The following is a 27073-nucleotide window of genomic DNA, read 5'->3' on the forward strand; positions in this document are numbered from 1 at the left end:
TGTGTGTGTGTGTGTGTGTGTGTGTGTGTGTGTGTGTGTGTGTGCGCGTGCATGCGTGTGTGTGTGTGTCACAGATGGCCACTTTTCTGACTGCTACTCTCGAGCTCAGTGTGGGCTTAATTTGGAGAAATAACAACATGAGATGGGAGCAAGGAAAGGTCGTGAGGGTGGGTGGATGGTGGGAGAGGGAATTTCAGTGTGTTTATGGTTTTGTATGAAAGGTGAGGGGTTCTGTGTGCAAATATGTGTGTGCAAAGCTTCTTTGGGGTGGGAATATCAGTTTTACAAAGTGGATTTGAGAGAAAATAGGCAGGATGAGAAAGAAAGACAGAGACCGAGAGTTGTTTTGTGTTGAATGTGTGTGGTTTTATATCTATTCCTCTGCATCCCTCTCCTTATTTCTTTCCCTCTCTCCTCTTTGTGGCCTTTTAAGTGCCGCCGTCCTCACAAACACCGGAAAGTGAAATCCTACCCTCTGATCATCGCTCCAACACTGCTAAAATGTGTTCCCATTTAAGGTGAGGCTCACCCAACCGCTTTGTGTGTGGCTTCCTTTTAAAACCAACTTAATCAGGCAGGAATTTGGGTTATTAGGGTCAGGGACACTGGGAAACCTAGTGAGAAACATGAAGAAGAGTGAGACGGTGAGGACACAGATGTGTCGCATCAGGAGGCTGTCTTTATCTTAGCACTCATGGGAAACGGGCCCAGTGAGGCGGATGATGGTGTCCCGTCTAATTTACATGATTGGGTCACAAGACGCGTATAAGTCTGTTGCACTGTGTTTCTATGTGGCTAATTAGTGCTAACTGCACATTACCCAAACTTTCCAGTGACCCTGCATGCTTAATCTTGTAGAGGCTGTTGAACATCCTGGAAGTTACAGCTGTTGTGGAAAATCCTACGGCAGGTTCATTTTGCTTTTCAGCTTCAAAAGCTGATGCTGTTTTTTTGGTTGTGTATTAAAGGAAAATTGTTGGTTTATTACAACTTTGTGGTGTTTTTGTAGTATTTGCTATCATTCTAATAATAACATTGTATTTACCGATGTAATTGCTAGTTATCTGGCTCTTTAGCAGCTAAATGCTCCACTGTTCTCACCAGATAGTTGCTAACTGTGTCTGTCATTTGGTGCTGAACAGGTAGAGTAAAGTTGGTTTATCAGAGCCTTTTCACTGAAAACAGCTGCTGGCTACGTCTGAAAACGAGGCTGATGAGAGCGCTGAGAATGAATCAGAACAGTAAAGTTGTGGGCCCTAAAACTAAAGCCAAAAGATTAATAAAATATGCTAAAATGCTCTGTGGAACTAAAAGGAACTGCAGAGTCGGGTGACTATGAGTCAGACTCTCTCACTACAATCAATCCTTTTCACATTACACATAGTCATTAAAATAAATAAATAAATATTGATCAGTGCAGTTTTAAACAAAATCCAAAAGCTAGCTAAAACAATCTGGTTAAATTGTTGGTTTGCTAAAATCTGTCTTAATATCTGACTGCTTGGTTTCCACTTGGTTTATTAATTCAATGTATTACACATTAGTCTTTATTTAAGGTTTCCTCCCCACTGTGGAGATGGTGTCACAAAAACAGCTAATTACATGAGCTAAGTAGCACACCAATTATTTCAGGTTACTACATGACTTTAAGCCATTTTAACTTACCGATGCACTGCTGGATGAACAATTGTAGTTCAGTTTTCCTTTGCTCTAAATGAAATGTTAATTGACAGATTGATTGAAGCAGTTAAATGATAAGAGGGAAGCCAGAAGTCCTGACAGGAATTGGCTGTGTGCCTACCAGCTACAGTAACAGCTATTATGCAGGAAATTTACCACACAAGTAGTAATTAGTCAGGCACGTAAGAACAGAAATGTGTAACACACACAAGGAAAAGTTTTATTTATATGTCTGAAAACAGCTCACTGGAAACATCAAGGGAGTGTCTGAGATATCTGAGCAGTTAAATCAACATACTCTAATTTCAGGATTGAGGTGATAAAATATTCAATTCAATTCAGTTTTATTTATATAGCGCCAAATCACAACAACAGTTATTGCATCACATCGCTTTTCATAAAAGAGCAGTTCTAGACCGTAATCTGTGATATTATTTACAGAAACCCAACAAAATATATTGCTTAATATGCTCACAACTCCATTTGGATGCCATATACCTGGATATCCCAGGTATATATTGGCCAGTTTCCTCTGCTGTGAGTTCTATTACAGCCTCAGCTCTCTGGGGTTTGTCTCTAACAACAATGATGCTTCACAGTGAGAATATGTTTCCTTTAGTAGAGCCAGGTGGCTTTGATGGCTGAGATGATAACAGCTCTATCTCTCTCTGTCTCTCTGTCTGTCGTAATATTGCCATCAGGGTTGAAGTGTCAGGTTAACACACTGGTCACAGGTGACACTTTTACGTCCCGTGGATACACGCATGAGATCGAGCTTGTTGTGACCTGCTGATCCTGGTGCTTTGATGACCAGCAGTAACTCTCCACAGCTCCTTTGGCAACTTGAACCTGCACGTGTGAGGGCGTTAATCCAGAACTGTTACACTTCAAACACATTGTTCCACACTAAAAGTGCTTCATTTATCCCACTGGAGAACCATTAGACACGTTTCTCTGGAGCTCCTCTCTTTGGTGTGGAGAGAAGGCTGCAGGGTCAATGAGGTAAATCACTAATCACTCAGATTTATCATTAGGCAACCAATAAGTTTACCTCTAATGAGGTCCAGGTTGTATTGTTTAACCCTACAGGCAAAGCTTGAAAGAGGTACTGTTTTCCATAATCTGAGGCTAGTTAACCCCGCATAAAATGACAATCAGCAAGATAATTACCATAATATTGAAGATGTATCTTAAAGCTGCATTCATTTTTTTCTTTTTGCTATCTAGGGGCAATAAGCTGTAAAATGATTGGTTGAATGTTAAAAGTATTAGCAATTTTCCATTAAATGACCAGTCAGTTAGTCTCAACAAAACTATATATCAAATACTGTATATTGTAATGTTTTATTGCTGTACTTTTAATGTGTAATTACTGTTTGTTCTGTACTGTGAAGCACCTTGGTCAACCTTGGTTGTTTTAAGTGTGCTATATAAATAAAATTGATATTGATATTGATAAAACTGATTGATACTAAACAAGACTCAGAGTCTACAGCCATGCTAGCGGCTCTGTGAGGCTGTACGTAGGCACAGCAGTGCTATGAGCTAACTGGCCATTGTCACCATCTTAGTTTAGCATGTTAGCATGTTAAAATGTCCTACTTAGCAGATGTTAGCACGCTAAAATCTGAGGCTTGTTGGAATGTTTTTAGTATTGCAGGTGTGTGATTATAAACCAAAAGTATGGGACACCTTGAAATGTTGACCTGATGGTGCTAATAGAGAAAAAGTTCACCAACTTCAGTATAGGATTCTTGAATGTCTGTACAAAATGTCAAGGCAATCCCTCCAGTAGCGCAGAGATATTTCTGTCTGGACCACGGTGGTGGACCAACCGACATTGCCATTCCTAGAGCATGCCGCAGCATGACTTAAAGTTGGTGTAGACTATAGAAACTGCATTAGCCAGGTCAATTTTCATAGTTGGAATCAAACCCAGCTCCCCTTCGTCCCATGTTATTCACAGTCACCCTGCCCCTTATTCCTCTCAGACAAAAACAGTTTCCCTCCCTGCATGTTTCTCTCTCGTGCTTTAATGTCCCTTAGTTGCCTGAAAGAATCTCAGGCACCTACAGGCTCAGATGTTGTCACTTGGTTAATAAAACCTCCTGGTGGGAGAAATTCAGAGAGGGGTGAGGTCATACAGATCCACTCCTCTCTTCACCATCCTCCCGCAGGCTGTGCAGTGTCCACACCTCTGATTGCCCCGGCCCCCTGTGTGTGTGATACTGTGTGAGAAATTTACAAAGATGTGTCTTGTGTGTTATTGTGGCAGAGAAAGGATTATGAGAAAATGGAAGAAGAAAAAAAAACAGAAATAGTCAGAAAAGGCATGTGTGTGTCCTGGTGTGTGTGTGTGTGTGTGTGTGTGCGTTCAGGGGTGTTTGGGTGGGGGGGGTCTCCCTGCCTATCTGAACCGAAGCATGGGACCTGCTATCTGTTTCTCATTTTGCCAGCGCTCTGTGGTTTTGCAGCAGTGACAGACCTCAGAGTGGAAACTGGCACTAACGAGCAATTACATCCTGCCTGCCTGCCAGGGATTATGGGATTACAGACTGGCCAGGCTTCAGTCTGTGCTCTCTTTCTGCACTCTCATTTTGTCATTCCCTCGCTTCCCTGTGTTCACCTTATCTCCAATTTTAGACTTCTCCCATTCAGTGGTTCAATTATCGTTTTTTTCATTTTTCTTTTCCCTAGGACAATTACCCATTCTCTATTTTTAATTCTCCTCACTCTTATCATGTGAATTTTTTTATTATCTCATTCTCTCTATCGCTCCAGCTCTGGCTTTTTCTCCTTTGACTTTGTGGCTGCCTCGCATAGTTAAGACATGCTGTCATTAACGGCTGAAGAGTGAAATTGTTTTAGTCGGAAAGAGGGAGAGAGCACGTTCAACAAAAGAAAAAGATGTTTAATGTGTATGAAGCTGGAAATTAAGCATGATGGAAATGAGAAACAGGAGGAGGAGGAGATGAGAGTAAAGAGAGAGTGCAGGAAAACAGGACTCCTTGACATCATATTAATGAGGACTTTTTTTTTTAAAGATGCATCACTCAGATCATCATCAAGCCAGAATGTGAGGACTTGGTGTCACACCCTGAAACTTCTTGTTCGACATATTTCTGAAAAGATATTAAAAAGCCAACAGAACGCAACAAGCAACATTAAAGCAAGTTTATACCCTGGTCTTGATGCATATATTCAGATCTGTGGGGCACATGTAAGTGCAGCCGATATCATCATGCTACTTTTTGTGGGACCTCCGCAGATTTCTCAGTGTCTGGTAGTGATCAGACGGCTCTCCTGGTGCTCTGCCTCTCCCTCCAGCATCTCCTCTTACACTGCAGGTGTCTTTTATTGAGCCAGCGGTGATTTACTGTACTCTTGTTTTTCTCTTCACTCCTGCAATGAGGCACCGCGGTAGTGACAGGTTAAAGCTGGAGGTCAGAACATTTCACGTACATGCACGCGCGTCTCTAATAGGAGGTCATTATTAGAGAAGTTTGGCTTTTAGAGGGAGGCGAAACACCGGAGAGTTCTGGGCTTTCTTTTTTTCCTACAAGGTGAGATATTTATGGAGGCTCTGTGGGCAAAGCTTAGGTCTGACACTGTAATAGTATACAGTAGGCACCAAGATCACTAATCAGAAACACATTTATTATGTTGTCCTGCTTCTTTTCTTAACAAAGACGTGTCTCTGTTGAAAATATCTGTGTTAAAGGGTAACTTGGGTATTTTTCAATCTGGGTTTTCCGATGTTTTTGTGTCTATGTGACTAACTGGGACAACATTTTTGTAATTGGTCCAGTCTTGAGCGAACATTGTTGGCGGCAGCGAAACAGGGTTTTTGCCACTGACAGGCTCAGATTGTTATTACAAGTGTCTGACAACATTATGGAAAGAATCCATTCAGGAGATTAAATACATTCCTTTATGTTTGTATGCTTTAGTGCTTACTGTTTCTCATTGAACTGATGTTACTTTAGTGTTGGCAACATCTGTTTTAAAGCTGACACCTTGTTCTTTTGCCTCATAAATATCCCCAAAACAAAATCCACATCCACCCTCTCCTTTATTTCTAATAGCAATTCAGAACAGCAGAAAGTGCTCTGGAAGTAGTAGCTGGCTCTTGCTATATGGGTTGTACTTGCTTCAGGAGGGCTTACCCAATGAACTAACTGAGAACAGCAACTGGAGCGCGGAGGAACCACAATGCAAATAGAAGGTGACAAGAACTCCGCTCTCCCTGCTGCAGACATCCAGCCTGATGGACAAACCAAAGGCTTTAATCAGCCGAACAAGGAAGAAACACATGCTCGGCTTTCTGAGCACACATAAACACACACATGCACACAATGTTGAATCTGTAACTGTACACACAGACACACACACACCATCAGTAGGCTTGTGTCAGTCTGGAGCTCCTCAAGGAACAGTGTCCTGCTCCTTCTCTTCTTCTCCTCCTCTCCAGCCCTCTACTCCCCCCACGCACCTCATCCCCGAAAAGGCCGGAGGCGTTGGTTTGTAAACAGCTCCAGAGCGTCGGGGTGAAATGAACCAGCAGACAGGCCCGCGTCGACTCCCAGCTCGCTGATCTAAAAGAGGCTAAACACTCCCAGGTGTGGCATTAGGGACTCAGAATGGCACCTCTCCTGAGGATCCGCAGCCCTCTGTCCCACCTCACACTACTGTTAGGTTTTAAATCAGCTCGAGGGCTGACGAGACAACACAGTTTGGTTTTAGGTTTCAGCGGCTGCATGTGCTCCATATGGCTGAATTATGCTCAGTTTGTCTCTCCTCATCCTCTTGTCCCCCCTTCCACCCCTTCAGTGTCTGTAACTTTGCTTTCCCTCAACTAGATCGTTGCAGCTGGAACAGGCAAGATTGCATAAATGCATCAACAGGTCTTATCGTGACCTGTGATCTGTAACCTTTTGTCAGTCTTCCATCTCACTGCGCAAGACAGAACTGAGGGATTATTTTTCACTGTTAAATAAACATGGTACTCTACATATCGGTGAGATCTACAAATACATGAATAGTACACGTTTGAATCTGTTACTATGGGTGTACAGTGTTGTTGTAGCTCAGTGCAAAGGTTATACAAAGCATCTTAGAGATGACAGAAGTGGTTTCAAAGATCCTAGAAGTATCTGTGGGCAGAAATTTGTTTCAAAAAGTTGTTCATGTAAGATTTAAGCAGGTCAGACATTAGTGCTGAATTGATGAGTTCATTAGCAAGCACGTAGGCTAACTTTAGTTATATAGAATTTTTCAAAACAAATTACAAATGACTTTACAGGAGAAATAAAAGTGAAACTGAATAAAAACAACAACAACATATGACAGTGAAATTGTTGTGAAAAGTAAAGTGGGATTTAGAATGTTTTTAAAAGCCTGTGCCGATTTGGTTTCTCTAAGGCTGCCCCAAAGCAACAGCAAATTCGCAATTTTTAACCTTGACCTTCCGAGGCCCCTCCCAGTGCCCCCCCCCCCCCAACTCTTTAAATACAATGAATCAATTGAAATGTAATCAAAAGAGATTTTGATAATTATTTAAGTAATTTGCTGGTTCCTGCTTTGTGAGGATTTACTGCTTTTCTCTGTTTTGAGATTATAGATTTTATACACATGAACGTGAAGTCCTTAAAGTGCTCAGGAAAATGTACATTTGAACACCTACAATAACAACTGGGAAAAGTCCATCTGATGAGGACGATCATGTGATGATGATGATCAAAAGCTCCAGAACAGCTACTAACGGACCTAGTGATGGCATTGCTTTAACTGCCGTTTCCAACATAAAGAATTAACTTTTTGATCTCAACTTCATTATTTATTATATATATATATATATATATGTTTTTTTTTTTTGGAAAATCAGAAACAAGCTACCGCACACTGAAATGACTGCATGTATTGTGAGCAACGCGTTTTGCCCATTGCTTCTTCAGGCTTACATAGTGAAATTACAGAAACACTCACAGGTGTGCTAAATAGACACTGTGTAGGTCATGTGACCAGTAAATTCCATTATATCTATAAAATCTTTCAAAACAGATCAAAAAATATGTATAGTAAACATACATTACATCATTGTAGGAACTCTTAAACACCTCAATGCAAGTAGCATGTAGGTCCTACCTCTGTCCATCTAACCCTAAAAGGGAAGGGGAAGCCCCCAGTATCTCAACTTTCCCTGAAGTTGAAACACACCTTAAATATTTGGGTTTTGCACTAATAGTTATTGGTGGCCCTGCGATGGACTGGCAACCTGTCTAGGGTGTAGTTATTGGGCTCTGGAAAATTGTCATAGTCACTTTTCATTGTTTTCTGACATTTTATAGACTTAACCTGTGGGGAAGGATTCCCACATGGGGTCGCAGAGAAGAGAGAGAGGAAAAAATAAATGTTTATCTGCTTCACAAAATTATGTATCTATTCAGATTTTTCTCTAACCTTTGCTTTTTTTCTTATAAAATTACTTGCCTCTACAGACCTAAAAACTATTAAAATACATCAAACACTCATTGGTTGAACTGGTCCACTATTGGATGGATTGCTTGAAATTTTGTACAGACATTCAAGGTTTTTGAAGTACGTGATGCTCGGACTTCCGGTGATTTTCCCTTTGGGGGCGCTACAAAAGAACCTGATGACCTCATGTTCAAGACGTGTGGCGCTCCGCAGCCAGCACAATCCGCCACACTGCACGTACTGTATATAAACATTCACATCCATGAAACTTCATATCACCTGTCCTGTATCTCTGTGGTTTTTGTCTGAGACCTCCGCGAAATGATCTCGCCATGCCTGGTTCCCCCTGCTTGTACCTCTGCCACAGGAGTAACCCTGAAGAATGCCTTTGACAAGTGTATCGCAGATGCTGCCTTTTGTTGCCGGACTGGGCTGTTTGCATGGATGTATGAACCGGCAAGCCAACACTAGCCACGCTAGCTGGCAGCAAACACTGGTCTTTTACTGAAGCAGCAACAAACACGCCGTCCTCATGCATTGAGGACGTGATTTATGTGACATGTCGGCTTGCTCAGGGGCCCACAGGGCTGTTTTTGTTTTACTGTATCTGGACAATTGTGTATGTATAGACATCATATTGCCCGCATGTTGTGCCTTTAGTTTATGTTACCCTTTTCAAGGGGAGTTCTGGGAGGAGGAAAGTTGACAGAGTGAAGCCTTGTTCTTGTTCTTACATTCTTCTCTCCCTTTCTTTCTCTTTCTCCAGGTGGGACCAGATGGAGGGTTCGGAGGAAGGATAGACAGGAGATTACTTATGTAATGTCAGCAAAGGCCAAGGTTTGTCAGAAACGGACCTCGTTGCCAAAAGAGCACCCTGAAAATCTTCTACTTTTACTTCCTCTTATCTTCTGTCACTTCTTCTACTCTCCATCTGTTCCTCCATCGCTGCCTTTTTTTTTTACTCTTCGTTTTTGCTATTCACTTATGAAATCACCATCTCTGCAAATAACCTTAGGTTATCATTTTTCATTTCCACAGTACAGACCACTATAAACCAGAGGATGAGTTATGTGGAGGTATAAATTGTTAATGAAATCCATCCTGACAAGGCTCAGAACTGAGCTTTCCGTTAAACCATGTCAGCGCCGAAGCTTTCACTGCTAAATTCTAAGCCAGTGTACAAAGCTTGATCCAGAGCGGAAAGAAAGCAGAGTTATTTAACTTAAGTATTACTGAAGAGTAAGTGAGATCACTTTTGATGAAACAGCCTTAAGACAGAGTGCTGCTGTAGCTCATTTGAAGAGCTTTTGAAGAGCTGTGTGTCTTATGCGCTTTTATAAGTAATATCTAATTTTCTTCTTTCTGTTTTTATATCAGTAAAGTAGTTTGTCAACTTAGTTTTTTTATTAAGTGTATGGTCACCATGAGAGCAGCCACTTTCTCTGGTGACCGTCTTGTCAAGAGGACAAAGCCAGAACTTCTTTCTAGAAACAGCTGAGAACAGTGCATCATCTAAAAAAAAAATCTAGTATCTAAAGGAATATTTTTACATGTTGGTAAATACGCTTATTCACTTTCTTGCTGAGTTAGATGAGATATTAATCTCTTGTCTCTAGGCTAAAAATTAAGCTAGAGTCAGCAGGTGCTTAGTTTAGCATAAAGACAGACAGGGGCTGACAGCTATCCTGACTTTGTCCAAAGGTCACCTCCATAGCTCACTAATTAACACATTATACTTGCTAAATATGGCACTCTAGCTTCATATAGTGTACAGACTGGAGATTGACAAAGTTAGCAGCTAGCTGGTGAACATAGTGTGGCATTTAGCAGCTAAACAGGTTTCCCTGAGGAGCTGGTAGAGATCAAAAGAGGTTGAATGTAGGATTTACATTTTACAAGTGAACAGAAACATGAAACATGTTAGACAAAATAAAATGCTACTGGCATGTAAATAGTCAATTGTTTGCTAACAGTTTCACCATGTCAACTTTATAAGGTGATAATGTCAACATATTTACAACTTGTTGTCCTGCCCTTGAGTGGCAAAAAATCAATTAATGCAGGTGAAAGATTTATTAATTGTATAAAGTACTAAAAAGAGTACCACTTAATGAAAAAGCTACTCAGAAGTGAGAGTACTTAGTTACTTTCCATGTCCCTGTGGCTGTCACAGTTTGTCATGTGTGCAGGCAGGAACAGGTATTAGGACCCAAACACAGGACAAGCAGGCGGGACAAATACAGTCTCTTAGGATTTATTAAACTCAGAGAGGAACTAAACTTACAGCAGAGTCCAAACCAAGGTTGTCCGCAGAGCAGCAAAAACACAGTCCATAAACAAATGATCCAGGGGAAGACAGAACAAAAGGATAATCCAACAAACGAGGTAGCAGAGGCAGGCAAGCAAGACACACGGCAGTGGATGAACACACAACGAACCAGCAACAGCTGAACAGAAGTCACACACATTTAAGCACTGGCTAACGAGGAGGGCGGGAGCACAAACAGGTGATACTAATAAAGACAGCAGACAGGCAGGCAGAGAGACAGCAGGGGAAAACAGACAGATACTAACAAGTTTCAAAACACAAGGCAAGAATCTAACTGGAACTCACATACTAAATAACAGATACTGAACAGACCAATAAACAAAACTCACAGAGACCTAAACTAAACCAGGCCGATCAGACAGGCAGTGTGACAGTGGCAACTGTCTTTTTGGATGACAATCCTTTATTCACCAGCTAACATGTGACTTCTGCCTCCTGTAGGTGCTGCTGTGGGTGCTCTTCTCTCTGCTGCCTCTAGTGGAAGGAGCTCATATGAAAGCTGGTACTGCTGGTGTGGGATCAGACTCGGGGCATGCTGTGGGCGTGCTGGGAGGTCAAGAGGAGCGAGAGCTTCCTGTAACGCTGCCAGAGGTGGTGGAGGACGAGGAGCAGGAAAGCGACAGTGACCCTTACTCTACTTGGCATGCTCTATATGGTACTTAAGGTCTTATGAAAGTGTAATTTGCAGCACATCTGCTTCACCAGACAGTATTAGAGTGGGAAGTGGGTGTGAGCCTGGGGATCTGCTTTGTGTCTCAGCCATCAAAATATATTTACATATGATTTAAAGGCCGACTAGTCATTTTAAGTTAAGTTAGAAGGTAGAAGTGAAATTTGAGATTTTGCAGGAGAATGTGCATGTTATTACTCAGAATTTCCTCAATACGTGGTCACATTCATTGTAGCTCTCTCTGCCACTCCTCTTTCCTCTCCATTTTAGACCCCTTTGTAATAGATGAAGTGGATGACCATGACAATAGTCGCTGGGCGGGGCGCTCTCCACGGTCCTCTGACCCCTCGGAACCTCAACCCAGCGGATCACCAAAGAAAAAGAAGAAGAGGAAGAAGAAAGAAAAGGAGGAAGCAACTGGAAAAGGAGATAGAAAGCGTAAAGGTAGAAACAGGCAGCTGAAGCAGAGCAGCACAGACTGCCGTGTGGACAAGAGAGAGATGAGGGTTCGTGACCTGGGCCTGGGGTTTGACTCGGATGAGATTGTCCTCTTCAAGTTTTGCGTGGGCTCCTGCCAGTCTTCAAGAACAAACTACGACCTGGCACTGAAGGCGCTGCTGGAGAAGGGCTCGGTGCCCCAGCGCAATGTCAGCAGACAGCCCTGCTGCAGGCCCGACCGTTACGAGCCAGTTTCCTTCATGGACGCCCAGACCACATGGAGGACCATCCAGTCGTTATCAGCTGCCAGCTGCATGTGTATGGGCTGAAGAAATGAACGAGGAAGAAGGTGACGAGGAGGGGTGTCACCCATCCTGAACAGAGAGAAGTCAAGGGGCCCAGGGTGGATGCTGTGTGAAGAAGGCCTGGGTACAGGGAGGCGCCACAGGGGGGCGCTGTAACACACACACACACACACACACACACACAAGCTGCATGAGAAAGGATGGAGGCCACTTGTTGGCTTCCTGTGATGTATTTCCTGTTGAGGAGGAAGAGGTCTGGGCACAGCTGGATGACGGAGGTCAAAGGTCAAAATCAAAGACTGAGGGGGAAGTCTTCAGGGATTCACTGTGTGGATTTATTGTTACATCTTCCAAGAGTGAATTGTTTTCACCTGAATAACTGGTAACCGATGCAGTTATTACACATAAAAGAGACTGTATGTGGACATGACTGTTTTATATGGATGAGACCTGAAGGCTCAAGCTTAACAGATATAAAGAAAAGCCATAAATAAAGGACTTGGCACCGCGTTTATATTCAGATTCAGACTGAAACAAAGACTAATATGATGATCACTACTCACAGTGAAGATGGCTCATCCCAAAAGCATCATCATTTTTTTCACATTAAAACAACATTTTACCACTTCTATGTTCAGGTGAACTCAACCAAATGGATGCCATGCATCTTCATGTATTACTGTATAAGAGTAAAATATATTTATTTCTGATAAATTATTTATTTATTATAGCTTGATATGAGAGCTGTTTTTATTAACTCTATATTGTAGATAAATATCTATTTATTGCCAAGATAATTTTGACAGTTACTTCTGCTCACATACAAGTACGTGGATTTTTTATTTTTTATTTTCAAGGTGCTGATTTTCACATTTATGCAAGGCCTAGTAAACCTGGGCTTTGATTCTGGGCAGAATTTGTTTGAATGCAATAAACATTTCTGAAATTAGTGCTTTTATAAAACAAAAACACTAACACAACAGCTCAGATTATGTGTTACATTTCATCCCAAAAAATCCTAATATAGATATCAGAAATGAATTGACCTACATTGAAATGATGTGGTAAACTTAATATATGTTCTTTCTCAAGAGCACCTGGCATAATTGAGTCTGACAGCTGATCTCTAGTTTTGTGTTTAATTCTGGGGAAAGTCAGTCTCAGTGTCCAGATTGTGGGTACAGAAACAACAAATCAAACGTTTATACTACAAGACCTCAACATTTCTCATGTGGTTGAGTATTTCCATTCAGTTACACACTTCCACTATGTCACATTATTAATATTATTATTTTATAAAGTTATCTTTATTTTTGTATGGCATTATCTTCCAAGGGAATAAAGTTTTTAATATACATAACTGTTTACTTCACTGATTACACACCTTAAAAATGACTTCGTCTGAGTTTTCTTAAAAGTGACTTCCATAATTCTTCGCTGTGAACAGGATCAACGCCACAAGCTTTTTCCAGTTCAATTTAAACAGGACTTTTTGTGTTGTAGAGCCACCTGCTGGTCTAAAACAAACAAAAAAAATGGGTACCTGGGTATCTGTCCTCTGTTGGAACTAAACAAAGCAGGTTTCCCTGCCACATATCTGTTCAACTGAGAATGTTTGCTTTAAAATCTTTTATTGTTTTTTAACCACCAGAACAGGTAGAGCCAGCGGTGTAGTACAAAATTCTGCATGGGAATCTCACAGGCATTCTCAATGTGCCCCTCCCCGCATTCACAGCTATTCTTTCTAGGATCTTCTGTATACTCCCCTCCACCACCCCCACCACCCCCACCACCCTGTCCCCTGGGTAGAACACAGCAGTGTGATGTCTATGGTGTCATTTTATTTCTCTGCACAGACCTACAGCTCACACAGTTGACTGTAACAATTTTCCTTTTTAAAAAGGTGATGTGTTCACATTGGCTGTTTACAACTGCAGTTATCAAAACATTATATGCAAATGTGCAATATAAAACAACACTTAACAAGGCTCAAAAAGTCTACATTCAGTTCTCCCTGCATCATCCAACACTGTTATATGGCACTGAGTAAATTAGCAGCATGTAGATTTAAAGTATGAAATAAAATGTTACAGCAACACACACAAATAAACATGTATTGCGATTGGCACATATGGATTCAAACAGTGTATCAAACTCTGCAGCTTTTAGGCTATTTGTACCCATGGGGTATGATTATATTCTATTTAAATTCCCATGTTTGGAAATTGTCACCACAGACTTTATCTAATGTCCATTCTGTATACGTTTTATTATAGAGCAAATCAGATTCCTCTACAATTGTAGCTATTGGTCAAATGAAAGTTGCTAGTGGTCACTGGAGCAAAACAATTGTTTTATATTTTTTGTACTAGCACCTATAGATTGTAGTGACCTTATAACTATCACCACTAGTGACACCTGGCCCCTTCATCATCCACTGAATCCAAAGCACACACAAACATAAAGCTCTAGTATGTTGGGCCCTTGAATTTGCCTGGACCTGAATAGAGATATATTTTGGTTGATATGAAGAAGATGACTGGCGACCTGTCCAGGGTGTACCCCGCCTTTCGCCCAAAGTCAGCTGGGATTGGCTCCAGCCCCCGCGACCCTGTAGGCAGGATAAGCGGTTGACGATGGATGGATGGATGGATGAAGAAGATGTTGGAAATGTAAAACTAGATGTTTCATGCTTTAAAGTCAGCTGTTGTACTCGTTGGATCGTCGTGTAGAACACCTTAAAATAAAGCCTAGATTAAATTTAGACATCAGACATATCAGAGAGATATATGAGCCAATGCTGAGGTGATTTCAGTCACAGTTGGTTGCTAAGTGCTGTTTCAAGAGTTTCATTCAAAGCTGATTTGGCTCGTTGATGGTTCAAAACCCTCAAAAGCGATGAAGAAACTTATAGTGTGACGTTCATCACTGTTTTTTCAAAACAACAAAAGTACCAGTTTCCGGTGCGGATGAAGCAGCTGCCGAAACAAATGAAAACACATGGCCATCAAAGGTATTTCGCTGACTGACATGAACTCGGTGAGCTGAACGTGCAGGTGACAATGTCCACTCTTCTAACGTGCGCAGGGAGGAGCGGCGTTGCGCTGCATCCTGGAGATGAATTGGCCGCCACCTCCTGTTTGGAGTCAGCTCTTTCTTCCTCTTCACACCCAAGGATCGCGGTCGACTCGACGCTGAACGGGTGAAAGTTCACCCGTGCGGTGTCGTACTCCCACGCTTGCCTCATTGCGAAGTCTGTAAAGGATTTATTCTTGATGGACACCCGGGGGTTCACAGCGTTCCTGTAGCTGGCTGTGCGCAATGACGCGTAACTGGTGTCATTGCTGTTCAAAGACGCAGGGGAGTGTTGGCCTCCTGCCCAGCCAATGTTGTCACCACGACCGTCTTTAACCCGGGTCACTGTCTTCTTCAGATTCTCGCAGCCCTTTAGCAGTAGGTTCTTCCGGCACAAAATGTACACCCAGGGGTCTAATATGGGGTTGAATGAGGCGAAGCGGATCGCCAACATGTCGCTCCTGTAGTCAGGCTTTCCCCCAGCAGAAATATAGGCAGGGTCGTATAGCTGGTTAACGAAGATTCGCACCTGTCACAAAGAAACACAGACAGAGCATGTCTTAGGATGCGTTTTTTCAAAACAAATAAAATTGATACCAATAATCAAATGTGTTTGGCACGCACCGTGCGCAAATATTATCATATAATATAAATAGTCTGTTATCCTTACCACTAAAGGGATGGAGCAGACCAGGAAAACGATGGTCATGAAGATCAGAAGCCAGAACATTTGGATCTCCGCCGCTGAGGTGACCGACGGCAGCCGGGGGAAGCGGCGACGTGATCCTCCCTGCTCACACAACTCGGTCCTGACTATTCCTGTCCTCTGGTTCATCCCCACCAGCGACCTACACACCGCCACATTACACAAAACTGTCACTGCGATCAGCACCAGCATCACGCCGCCATACAGGAAGGAGTAGCAAGCCCCGAGTGGATCCATCGCTCTCCAGTCTAGAAAGCACCAAGTCCCGGGAAAGTGCCTGACGTGCTGCCCGAAGCCCAAACTGGGCATAATGCACAGTACAATGTTGGCAAGGTAGATGACCAAGAGCGCAAAGCGCGGCATTGTCCGGTCTATGTGCTGAGAGTAGAAATAGGCATGGTTTATGGCCAAGTATCGTTCCACAGCCATGGCGCACAGGATGGACATCCCGGCTGAGCCGAAGAAGAGCATGGAGAAGGAGAAGAAGTGGCAGAGCAGCGCTCCTCCTGGCCAGCGGCTGGCCACATATGTGGCGATCACCACCGGGCTGGTGAAGCACGTTCCCAACAGATCCGTGATGGCCATCCCGCAGACCAGAGTGTAGAAAGTGGTTTCCTTCTGCTCCTTTTTGGAGATACACAGCACAACTATGGCGATGAGGTTCCCTAGAACTCCCACGGCGAACATCGTGGCTGAAATGACCAGAGACTTGGACTCCAGCCGGAGCGCAGGGAACGCACTGTGGTTTTGGCTGATAGAGAGAGGCGGCAGCGGCTCAGAAACATTCGTGTCCAGTTCTCCAAATGCAAGGGTGTCGTTGATCATTATTAAAACGAACAATGCACAATGGTTAAAGTGCAAGACCTTTCTATGGTGTTTAGAAAACTTGCCCAGGAAATATAGAGCGCTAATCAAAAAAAAAATCTTAACTGAAAATTACATCATGAAATATCGTTTTGCCGATAGAGCAAAGTGAGTTTCATAAGTGATCATGTTCAGTTTCCAGTAGCGTGTTCGGCTCCCGATACGCACATGTGAAAGTGTGCCTGGTTGTTTTTTCCCTGTTCCGTTCTGCGCGTATTTAAGCGGTGCACTGATGTTAGGGGAGTGACGTGCAGGCTATGAGCGCAGCGACACAGGTTTCCCAGGATCGCATTTCTGCAGCCAAGAACCATTATTCAACACTTTTCATTGCTAATCAGAGGTAAAATGGCAGTAGAGTCGCCTCACTAAATCCAGGAGCCAAGAGCCAACATCTGGTGTCACTTCGCACAAAAACTTGCTTTTGTCTAGTTTGTGGATGAACGGACACTATATTTAAAAAATAATCTCAATAACTAAATGTAATAACAGTCATTTCAGCTTTTCTCCAAACTGGCCGGCACAGTACATTACAGACAATATTCAAAGTTAAAGATGCGACTGTAGTTTCTGCCCAAATGAGCTTGATCTTTTCTCACCATTTAACGTGCATAACAAAAACTAATGCAATATGCACATGATTGTGAGAATGCGCAGGATAACTACCTGTGGCTCCATAAGCTGAACAGGTTCATTCGAAAGACAAAACTAGTTTGGGTGACTGTATATGATCCCGAAATAAAAGGAAAGAGGGGGAAATTGTGGAGGTCATGTCATAAATCTCCAACTTCAGCACCAAGGCCAGCGCCTTTAACACAATCAGCACCACGAACAGAAACAGCGCTGCTGCCGTTTGAAACCACACACTCAGCATTTGACCCATTATTGATACTGTACGCCTTATTAAGATGTAATCGATGTCACAACCCATACCATTGTTTGGAAACCCGTGAAATTATCAGTTCCTATCTTCAAAATGTTTCCGATGCACCAACAAATGTTTTTTTCATCTGGTTTCTGGTTTATTGCTAATCCTATTTGTATAATCTGATGTCAAAGCAGAACACAGCTTGATGAGAATAAGAGTCCACACACTGCAGTGAAAAGGTTTCCACTAGACAAACGTCATCAGTCACATAGGCCACTGAGCTCCACGTGCCTCTTTTGCAGAAGAGGGCTCATGGGGACAAACTGTCAATGTTACTGATTAAATATATTTATGGCTCTACAGTCCCTGTCTTAATCTGTAGGCTGGGTTTGACCTCCGGGTATTGTTACTTGAATGCGTGGTTTTTTAGACAGTTTCAGTGAGCCCACAGCTCAACACACCTGAAACACACTGTTTATGAAGAAGAATGCACTGTCAAGACTGATTGTTAGTTGCTTTGTTTTTGTTTGTTTGTTTGTCAGACTATTTCAAATGAGTCAATCTCAGCAGCAAAGTAGATCACATCGTGCCCTTGAATATAAGGCTCCTTTTGAAATTCTCTTTTAAAGGCTCCTGGGTACGTTCCTTCTCTAATGAACAAAACACTGCTGACAGCACAAATAGACCGCGACTTCTAATGAGGACAGGTCTAATACAAAGGACAGCAAAGGTGTCAGTCAAGCGGGGCCACGCTTTCTTTACACTGTTTGAATTTTGAAAGTTTTTCCCCAATGGAACCATGATCCAGCAGGTTTATTGCTGCTACCTGGAGACGTGCATAATTTTCAAACGGGCGCAACAGTCATCTTATGTAAGTGGGAATGAGTCTAAAGTATTAAAAAGAAAGGTTGTGCTTAATCTTAATGTATCCTACATAAATCTCATGAGGGGAAAAATAAGCGCAGGACAAAATACCCAAGGAGCTGCATGAATTAGTTTCTTATCGTCCCCATCAGCACTGAACAGTTTCTCTCGCCTATAGATTTTTCATAAGCTCTATACTTTCGTGGTTCACGTGATTCCATCCCTTCTGTTTTTCATTTCCTTTGGATTTCGTTAAATAAATCCTACATGATAAATATCCATAGGGCTGATAGGCTATTATCATTTCATGAGTAATCATATTTAATAATTCAATAATTCTCAGATGGAATTTCACTGCACAATGCGGTCGCTATGGCGCATTTAAAAGTGATCATCTCTGACAAATCCCACCAACTGCGGCTCCTGAGCTAAGCCGCCTGCAGGGCAACCCCGGCGCTGAATTCGCTGTTAATCAGGCGTGTGCAGTGAAAATCTGGCCGCAGGTGTTTTGATAGCAACGCTTTGTCCTCCCTAATATTCAGAAGACGTGTGTCACCGAACTGAGCCGCACATTGGCAGGTTGTAGTTATGCAGGGGCTTTTGGTTTGGAGGGTAGCCTATAGCACGTTTTTACAGTGGTGGAAAACGTTTTCAGGTCCCTCACTTAAGTACATTATATACCACGCTGTAAAATACTCATTTACAAGAACTCCTCCACTCAAAAGTCTTTCCTAAGTATAAGTATGTAAGTATTAGCTAAATGTTCTTAAAGTATCAAAGTAAAATTATTCAGCGCAGACAATTGACTTTTATTCTATCATATCTCATATCATCAAAAATACTGTAATACTGTAAGCAGCAGTTTAGGTGTTGGAGCTGAAGCTGATATTGAACTATTTTATACATAGTTGGTAGTTTAATCTATAACAGCTCATGACATATAGAGTAAATATTCAAATAATAATAGTGGTATAGTGTCTTCATAATCCTACCTATATATATTATAGGCAAACTAACTATTTACAACAGTTTATAACACACACACACAGCAGCAGCAGCAGCAGGATAATCTAATCAGTGGAAATGAAAGAATTCATCATATACAATGGAGGAAAGGTCCGTCTAATGGTAGACTGTGGTGGACGCTGGAGCTCTCTGTCTCTGTCTGTGTAAGTGGATTCCTCTTCTCTCATGGGCTGGTGCCTCCTGGGTATGTGTGTGTTTGTGGGTTTTACTCTGCCCTAAGTGCTGTAATAACGCAAAGCTATCAGACGTCAGTGGCTCTGATGCCCAACCATAAAAATACACTCTTTTTTTTTTCTCTCTCTCTCCACACACACACACACACACACACACACACACACACACACACAACCTGAGGGACTTGTGGCCACCCACACACACTGAGCAGACATAGTGTGGGTTTAATGAGGATTACTTTAGTGTGTGTGTGTGGTTATATAAAAGTGTGTGTGTGTTATCGTTGTTGTCACCCTCTCACATATTATCCTTGGGGATTCCCCACTCAAATTACAGGACTTTCATCTCTTTTCAGAGTCCCTAATCAAGAAGTGTCCTTGGAGGTAATGTGCAGTCTGGAAGGATGCTGAGACGACGATACACACACGTTTGTAAGGCTGGATGTAAAGGGAGGAGACTGATATGTGTAAATCACACTGGATGGTTTAAAGGTGTTAATCAGGTCTCACTGTGCAATAACACTCATCAGATTCTCACTGCTTATTACGAGCAAAACAATAAGATCAATTTTCTGTCTCAAGGGGAATCAGAAAGCAAGTTAGGTATTGATCAGCATGTGACGTGTTTACAATCAGAATGTCTTTATACTGGGCTGACTGCTGACGTGCAATTAAAACAATGGCTTTGTTTCAGGTTAATTTGACATCACGTGATCTGTTGTTTGTTTTAGAATGCAAATGAGCAAGGCTGTGACCTTTTCAGCTAAAATAAAAACACAAATAAACAGGTTGTTTGTGTGACTTCCCTAACAACTTTCTTTTCAGTTTAAATGTGCAATGTGTAAGAATTTAAGGGATTTAAGAGTTTAAAACATTCAAAAATGAGCTAACATTACATACCCTAACATGCTAAAGAGGTAGCCTCAGCCCATACCGTCTCAGTATACCACTTTGTACATCAATAGGCGATAGTATAGCTTAGATCCCTTATTAAACAGCTCAATTAACCGTGAATTCAAGTTTCTCCCTTCCACCGAACTAATTGCCTTGTTAAAGTTTCAGTGTGTAAGTTTTAGTGGCATCTAGTGGTGAGGATTGCGAATTGCAACAAATGGGTCACTGTGCACTCACTTGCCCCTCGAATGAAATAAGTACTTTACAATAAATGTTTTAATTCTAATGGCAATTGTAGATTCAGCAGTAAAAAAAATTACTTTGTACTTTTTCTCTACAAGGTTTTACATTATATCAATTTCATTTCTAAATCCAACAACAGAAAAGCCGTGAAAACTGTCAACATATGGTCCTCTTTTAATCTTTATATAATATAGACTACCCCTGTTTGTGTCTTCTTATATATTTGTGTACTGTTCTGTATGTCTTTATGTCCCATTTACACTTTATACCTCTTTTGCAATAAAGATTTAAGGAGGGTTAAAAAAAATCTGATTATTCCGACACAACATGAATGCGCCATCAGTCACCACTCTCCGTTTGCAAGTGCGTAGGAGAAGCTGCAGTGGCGGACATGCTCTGTTGGCTCTTGTGCTAAATATTATTCTTCCATTCCTCCATTTGTCCTAATTTCACTTATCTTTTTACTTCTAACAAACCTAACGACTAATACTACTACTTCTGCTGGTTTTTCATACTTTTTCAACATACTGACGTCCATTTGGGCTACAGTAGAAAGATGGCGCGCAACATGGTGACTTCCATGTAAGGGGACCTGCTGGGTATGTAGATAGAAATGGCTCATTCTAAGGTAATAAAAACATAAAAGTTCATTATGTAGGGTCTTCATACCACTGAAAACATAGTTATGTATATGATATTACATTTCTGTCAATCAATCCTCCTAAACATTACACACTGAATCTTTAACTCATCGTAAAATACACTTCATCCAAAGTTGACAGAAGCAAAATAAAACTCACCAAAACTGTCTTGGTTAGTCTTTCCACTGTTTTAGCAATCACCACCTCTGGTATAGTCGAAACAAACCCTTAATTCACAGAGTTAGATGAGAAAATATTCTGGCTTTATACACTGTCACTGCCTCTCAGATGTCTGACCTCCCTTGAGGTCAGGCATCGTGAGTGAGATGAGAAGATCAATACCACTCTCATGTCTGTACTGTGAACAGCTAGCCTGGCTCTGTCCAAAGTATATTTCATATGTTAATGTTAAAATTTAAGTGTAAAAACAACAGTGTTGTTCAAAATTCACTGCCTGAAGACTCCAGTCTTTATGCTATGCTAAGCTAACAGGTTACTGGCTGTAGCTTCAATCAAATACAAGTGAATATTTGAACTATGAACTTTTTTATGATTTTGTTTCTCTGAACACAGAATTAGACAAATAATGCACAGGACTTCAGCATTAAAGGCTTAAAAGCGCATTATGCAACCCTAGAGGAGATTTTGTAGAAATGTGTTGCTTTTTGTCCCTTGGGGATTACCATTTCATAAGGAAGCCCATTTATTTCCGCTGAGTGGAAATATTTGCGTCCAATTCACAAACGAGAATTAATGTAGGGGTTGTACTTCAGTTTCTGCAGCAGCCCCCCCCCCCCACAAAAAAAAAAGAAAACAAAGAGAGAGATAGATTTAATGAGGTAGAAAGAGGCTGTCTTTGTTTTCTTACTCTCCCATCATTTAGTCTTACGCTCTTGCTCCCGAGGGCTTCACAGTGACAACAAGTTTCCTTTCTGGGTAAAGTGAAAGAATGACATGTGGTGATGGCTGCGTGTGGGTGACGTCTTCACCGCTGCTGTTATTTGATCGTGATGCTTTACTGTTTTTATGGCATTGCACCGATGCCATCATCCAGCTTATTCGATTTTTCTTCTTCCACCACTGCTGCCTCCCCACACACAGACGTCCAATCACACTGCTGCAGCCTGCCAAGCTCATTACACTGGGGAGCTCAGGCTCATTTACTCTCTCTATTGTGCTCTATCTTATTGCTTTTTCTCCTCTCTGGATCACTCAGTTTTGTCCCTTTCCCCCAATTAAGTCTTGACTTCCATTTTTACTCTTTTATCCCCCTCCGTTTTCTATTAATATTTCCACCTTTGTAGAAAGGTATTCGTTTTAATATAGTTGTTTATTTTTCCCAGCAGGTATGTTATGGGAAGATGCCTGTTGATTTGACAATCATCTGTGTAAGCCTACAATGGGGTCCATTGTACATTAGATGGCTGTGATAAACCCCAGGCACAGTGCACATCTGTTCCTCCCACATACACAAACACACATGTGCACCACAATACAGTTACTTGAGTTACGGTTGCTTTGTCATGTATTTTGAAGGCTGACATCCCACACATGTAAGGTCAACCGCGCGATTGTGTGCATGCAAGTGCATGTGTGTATGTGCATCCAACACATTTCCATACTTCAGCTTGCCATGTCAAAAGCTGTTTGTGTCTAAGTGAATTATTATTCTGGCATTATATGTTATTCGGAATGGCAAAAACACAACAAGGTTAAACTCAAAAACTGTGTGGCCGAGTGTGAGTGTGTGTATGAACTCACTGTCCCTCAGGTTGTGGCATGTTGACACATAATAGGCAGCAAGATGTGCCCTGTCTCCTCCTACTAGAAGTATTTAGCTCATTTAGCTCTTTCAAATCTGAGATTACAGAGTTAAACTTCTTAATTTAAATGTTCCCTATTTCATCGAAGGCTTCACATTGTAGGATTTTGTTTTGGTTTTCTCCGATTGGTCTTTGGAAAGCAGTGTTGTGTTGAGACTGGTCAGTGAGTCTGTCTGAAAGAGGACTCTTTTCTGGGCTCGGCTCTTGGGTTTGGAGGACTTTTCAACTGAGGAAGTCTAGGGAGTGGCACTTAATGTGAGTGGTGATGGTGCAATGGATAAGACTATGCTTTTGGCGTGAGAGACCCAGGTTCAATCCCCCACTGTGACCCATCCACCATTGTGTCCCTGAGCAAGACACTTAACCCCTAGTTGCTCCAGAGGCGTGCGACCTCTGACATGTATAGCAATTGTAAGTCGCTTTGGATAAAAGCATCTGCTAAAACAATAAATGTACTGTAATGCTCCCTTTTGAAAGTTAATTATAAGTGGGTATCTGCCTTATTCTGCTCTACAAACATTTGTTGGTGTTTTTCTGTGTATATGTAAAATGTGTTTGTCCTGTCAGCTATGATGACTGACTGGAGCCCATACTTCACCACAATACAGCACAATGGGCTGGTTGACACTTTCAGTTGTTTTACTGCCATGTTAAAAACTCCCCGACGCTATCATGGTTATATCAAGGTAGGTATACTCATACTATGTTCAATAATATGATTATTTATGCTAAACTGGTATTTGTTCTCCTGACATCTGGGACGTTTAGTGCCAGGGCCCAGTTTTGACAGGACTTAACCACTATGTCCAGTTGTTGCTGTAATCCTTGTTCAGTAGGAGACAAAAAAAGGTAATCAGCAAAAAAAAAAAACTTCACCAACTCTATGTAGGAGGGAAAGACCAGGAGCAGCACACTGATCCAACTGAACAGCGAGATGATTTATATATACATTAAAAAAGCTGGACTTAAAGCCTATTCTCTGGTTGTAAAATTCAGTTTGTCTCCATTTTAACAGCACACATATTCTCCAAATACATTGATTTAAACAGATCCTACATTTTGTCCCCTAGAAACTTAGGTGTCATTTACACTGGGGACGCTGGGGACATGTCCCCACTATTTTTGAATTGGCTGATTTCATCCCCATCACTTTTTGAAAGCATTTGTTAAAAATGTTCTATAAATAATAGCTTGCAACAAGAAATGTTAAAGAACAAATGAAATTGCTTTGAGAATTTTTTTTTGCACAATAAGAAAATATGCAATGCAATTTAAATCTAGAATAAACAAGTGCATTGTCCAAGAAAGTAACTTTAGTGTCACGATCTATCCATGACCAGTTTATTGGTTGGGGTTTTGTGATTGTTTTTGCCTGTCTCTCTGGTGTATGGTGTGGGTGTGGTCTGCAGGCACCTGGCTCTCCGGCATAGCTGCTGACAATCTGCCAATCAAGCACCGACCTGTCATACTGTGGGCGTGTCTGTTCTGCTTTGTTCATTTAGTTTCAGTCTGTTTAGTATTTGTTATAGTCTTTTGGGTTCTGTCCTGTGTCTAGTATCAGTTATATAGTCTGTTGTGTTTTTGAGTTTCTCTGAGTTATTGTATTATTTAGTCGGTTTTGGTTTCATGTCTTGTGTCTAGTGTACTCTGTGTTTTGGTTCTGTGTTCCCGTTTGGGTTTTGTCTGTTGTGATCCCTGTGTTATAGTTGGTCGGTGTTTGTCTGTTTACATGTGTTCTGTCTGTGTTGGCTATTTTGCCCCATATCTGCCTGTCAAGTGTTCTGTCTGTTCCCTCCAGTATTCCTCTGCCTGCTTGTCGTTCTGTGTTTTGAGTTCCTGTTGGATTCTTGTCTCATGTCCTTGGTCTTTTATACCCTTTATGTCTGTTTTTATGTATTCATATTTCTGTTGGTATTTGTCTGTGGGCTTGTTGGTAGTTCTGTTAGTTTGGGCCTGTTTGGTATCTGTCTGTGTTCCCGTCAGTTCACCACCCTGCCTGTCTGTGTCTGTCTGCTGTCATTATTAGTATCACCTGTTTGTGCTCCCGGCCTCCTCGTTAGTCAGTGTTTTAAATGTGTGTGACTTCTGTTCAGCTGTACTGGTTTGTTGTGTGTTCATCCACTGCCGTGTGGCCTGCCTGCCTGCCTGCCTGCCTGCCTGCCTGCCTGCCTGCCTGCCTGCCTGCCTGCCTGCCTGCCTGCCTGCCTGCCTGCCTGCCTGCCTGCCTGCCTGCCTGCCTGCCTGCCTGCCTCTGCTACCAAGTTTGTTGGATTATCCTTTGTTCTGTCTTCCCCTGGATCATCTGTTTATGACTGTGTTTTTGCTGCTCTGCAGACAACCTTTGTTTGGACTCTGCTGTAAGTTCTGTGGGCTTAAATAAATACCCAGAAACTGTACCTGCTCTGCCTCTGTGTCCTGCGTTTGGGTCCTAAAACCTGTTCCTGCCAGCACACACGACAAATTGTGAATCGACCTAAATACCCTGGGCTCCTGACTGTCAGCGCCAGATTGTTGTACTCACTTTAGTGGTAACTATGTGCAGCCAAACTCCTAGAGACTTCTAGTGAACTTCTTTGGTTTGGACTAAACTCTGTGTTATCAGTAAAATCTTTGTGAGTTTCAACTTACAGTCTCTGTCTGCTCTTGAGTCCAGAACCACCTTGCACATAACATTAAGCAACCAAAAAAGCTACTGATTACTGCATTATATTCCATTATATTTTGAATTGTCACCTGCCACCTGAATTTTATGTTTCCTGTCATATAAATAAAGACATTTAGACCATACATTGGTGCAGAAAATGTCTCCAGAATGCAGTAAATTAAGAGTTTGATGCTCAAAATCTTCTGGGGGAGAACCCCCAGACCCCCCACTCATATTTCAGCGTCAAACCTAGAAGTCAAAAGCATCCTTGAAATAATTTTTTAAAAAAGTGAATATCTCAGTGGTGAGGTGTTTTGGGAGGAAGCAATTTTTTACTCAAGATGGATGTTTGTCAAGGAAATACTACAGAATAATTTAACCAGACAGCTGCTGACACAGATGCCATAAAGTCTGATTTGTCCCCACTCTTATGAATGGGGGAAATTAACCCATTGTAGCAGATGTCAGGAAAACATCCTCACATTGAACAAAAACACTGCACCCTGCATCTCCGGGGTCATTTGAGCATCTAGTTTTTAATGTTGTCCGGACCACAAGTTTTCCTTTGCTGGAGATTTTTTTCTGTGTTGTAAATTCTTGCCAAGTAAATGGGCAATCAAAGGGGTTTTGGTTGTCTATGGTTGTATGTTTGGAGTTTTCTTCTATAACACATTGCTCTGAATTGATTTGATTTATTGACATGTCTTTGTACAGATGTATATAGATCCTAATTGTAAGTGTATATTTGTTTAAAATGTGTTATGGCTGGGTCATTTGGTTGGTGATGTTTTTCCATCACCTATTATTCTCAGCTGTTTTCTTATTGTCTTGCAGTCTTGATCAAACCATTTGTAGTTATTTGCCTTCTAACAAGTTTCCATTTTTGTTTTATATCTGGCATCTTATTCACTGCCAGTAAAGAGCACCTCTGTGATTCCACGCTACTTGTATTTCTCCTTCACTGTTCGAGTCTTTCATTTAGCAGTGTACTCAATCTCCTTGGACTTCCGGTCTGAGAGCTATGCTGTTCTGCTTGCTGACTAGTTTCATGGTGACCACGTTACTTTGCTAGATTTATAGCCTACAAACACTGGCAAAAACTGTGTACAATGTACAGTTTACATTTTCTTCTTGTCTTCCAATAACTCTTCTGTTAGCTTCTTTAGTGCGGTTTTTCCTTTGGATTATTGGTAACAGTGGCTGTTAGCAGAACAGATGCCAGCTAACTAGCTTGACAGATAGCTATAATTTTGATTTAGAAATATATCCAAAGATGACCTTGCACACAACATTGTTCCAGCCAATCAGAAACAGGTGGCGTCAGTGCTCATGCACAGGAGTGATCGGGGGAGGGGC

At 41.7% G+C, this 27073-nt stretch overlaps 2 protein-coding genes across 4 annotated transcripts in view; one reads left to right on the forward strand and one right to left on the reverse strand.

Moving 5' to 3' along the window:
- The window catches only part of LOC123971869 (glial cell line-derived neurotrophic factor-like), a 21606-nt gene extending 8350 nt beyond the window's left edge, over nt 1-13256 (forward strand). For all 3 annotated transcript variants that reach the window (XM_046050896.1, XM_046050895.1, XM_046050897.1), the window contains 3 exons: nt 8924-8994; nt 10928-11141; nt 11427-13256. In XM_046050896.1, coding sequence (XP_045906852.1) covers nt 8924-8994; nt 10928-11141; nt 11427-11923 — 782 coding nt within the window. In that variant the 3' untranslated portion in view covers nt 11924-13256. The remainder of the gene's footprint in view (nt 1-8923; nt 8995-10927; nt 11142-11426) is intronic.
- A 1650-nt stretch (nt 13257-14906) lies between these two features.
- ptger4c (prostaglandin E receptor 4 (subtype EP4) c) lies at nt 14907-16505 on the reverse strand. Its single transcript, XM_046052027.1, has 2 exons — nt 15645-16505; nt 14907-15503 (listed from the first exon to the last, which is right to left on the reverse strand). Exons 1-2 carry the CDS (start codon nt 16503-16505, stop codon nt 14907-14909), a joined length of 1458 nt encoding a protein of 485 aa, XP_045907983.1.
- Nucleotides 16506-27073: the final 10568 nt, after the last annotated feature.

This window comes from Micropterus dolomieu, linkage group LG06 (genome assembly GCF_021292245.1).
Source record: "Micropterus dolomieu isolate WLL.071019.BEF.003 ecotype Adirondacks linkage group LG06, ASM2129224v1, whole genome shotgun sequence".
NCBI classification, from domain to species: domain Eukaryota; kingdom Metazoa; phylum Chordata; class Actinopteri; order Centrarchiformes; family Centrarchidae; genus Micropterus; species Micropterus dolomieu.

What these genes read in the sequence shown, in the direction of transcription:
- ptger4c (XM_046052027.1), bottom strand. Translation starts at nt 16,505, where the DNA reads ATGATCAACGACACCCTTGCATTTGGAGAACTGGACACGAATGTTTCT. An exon ending in TCTGCTCCATCCCTTTAGTG is followed by an intron (nt 15,504 to 15,644) that starts GTAAGGATAACA and finishes TCTTTGTGACAG; the next exon opens with GTGCGAATCTTCGTTAACCA.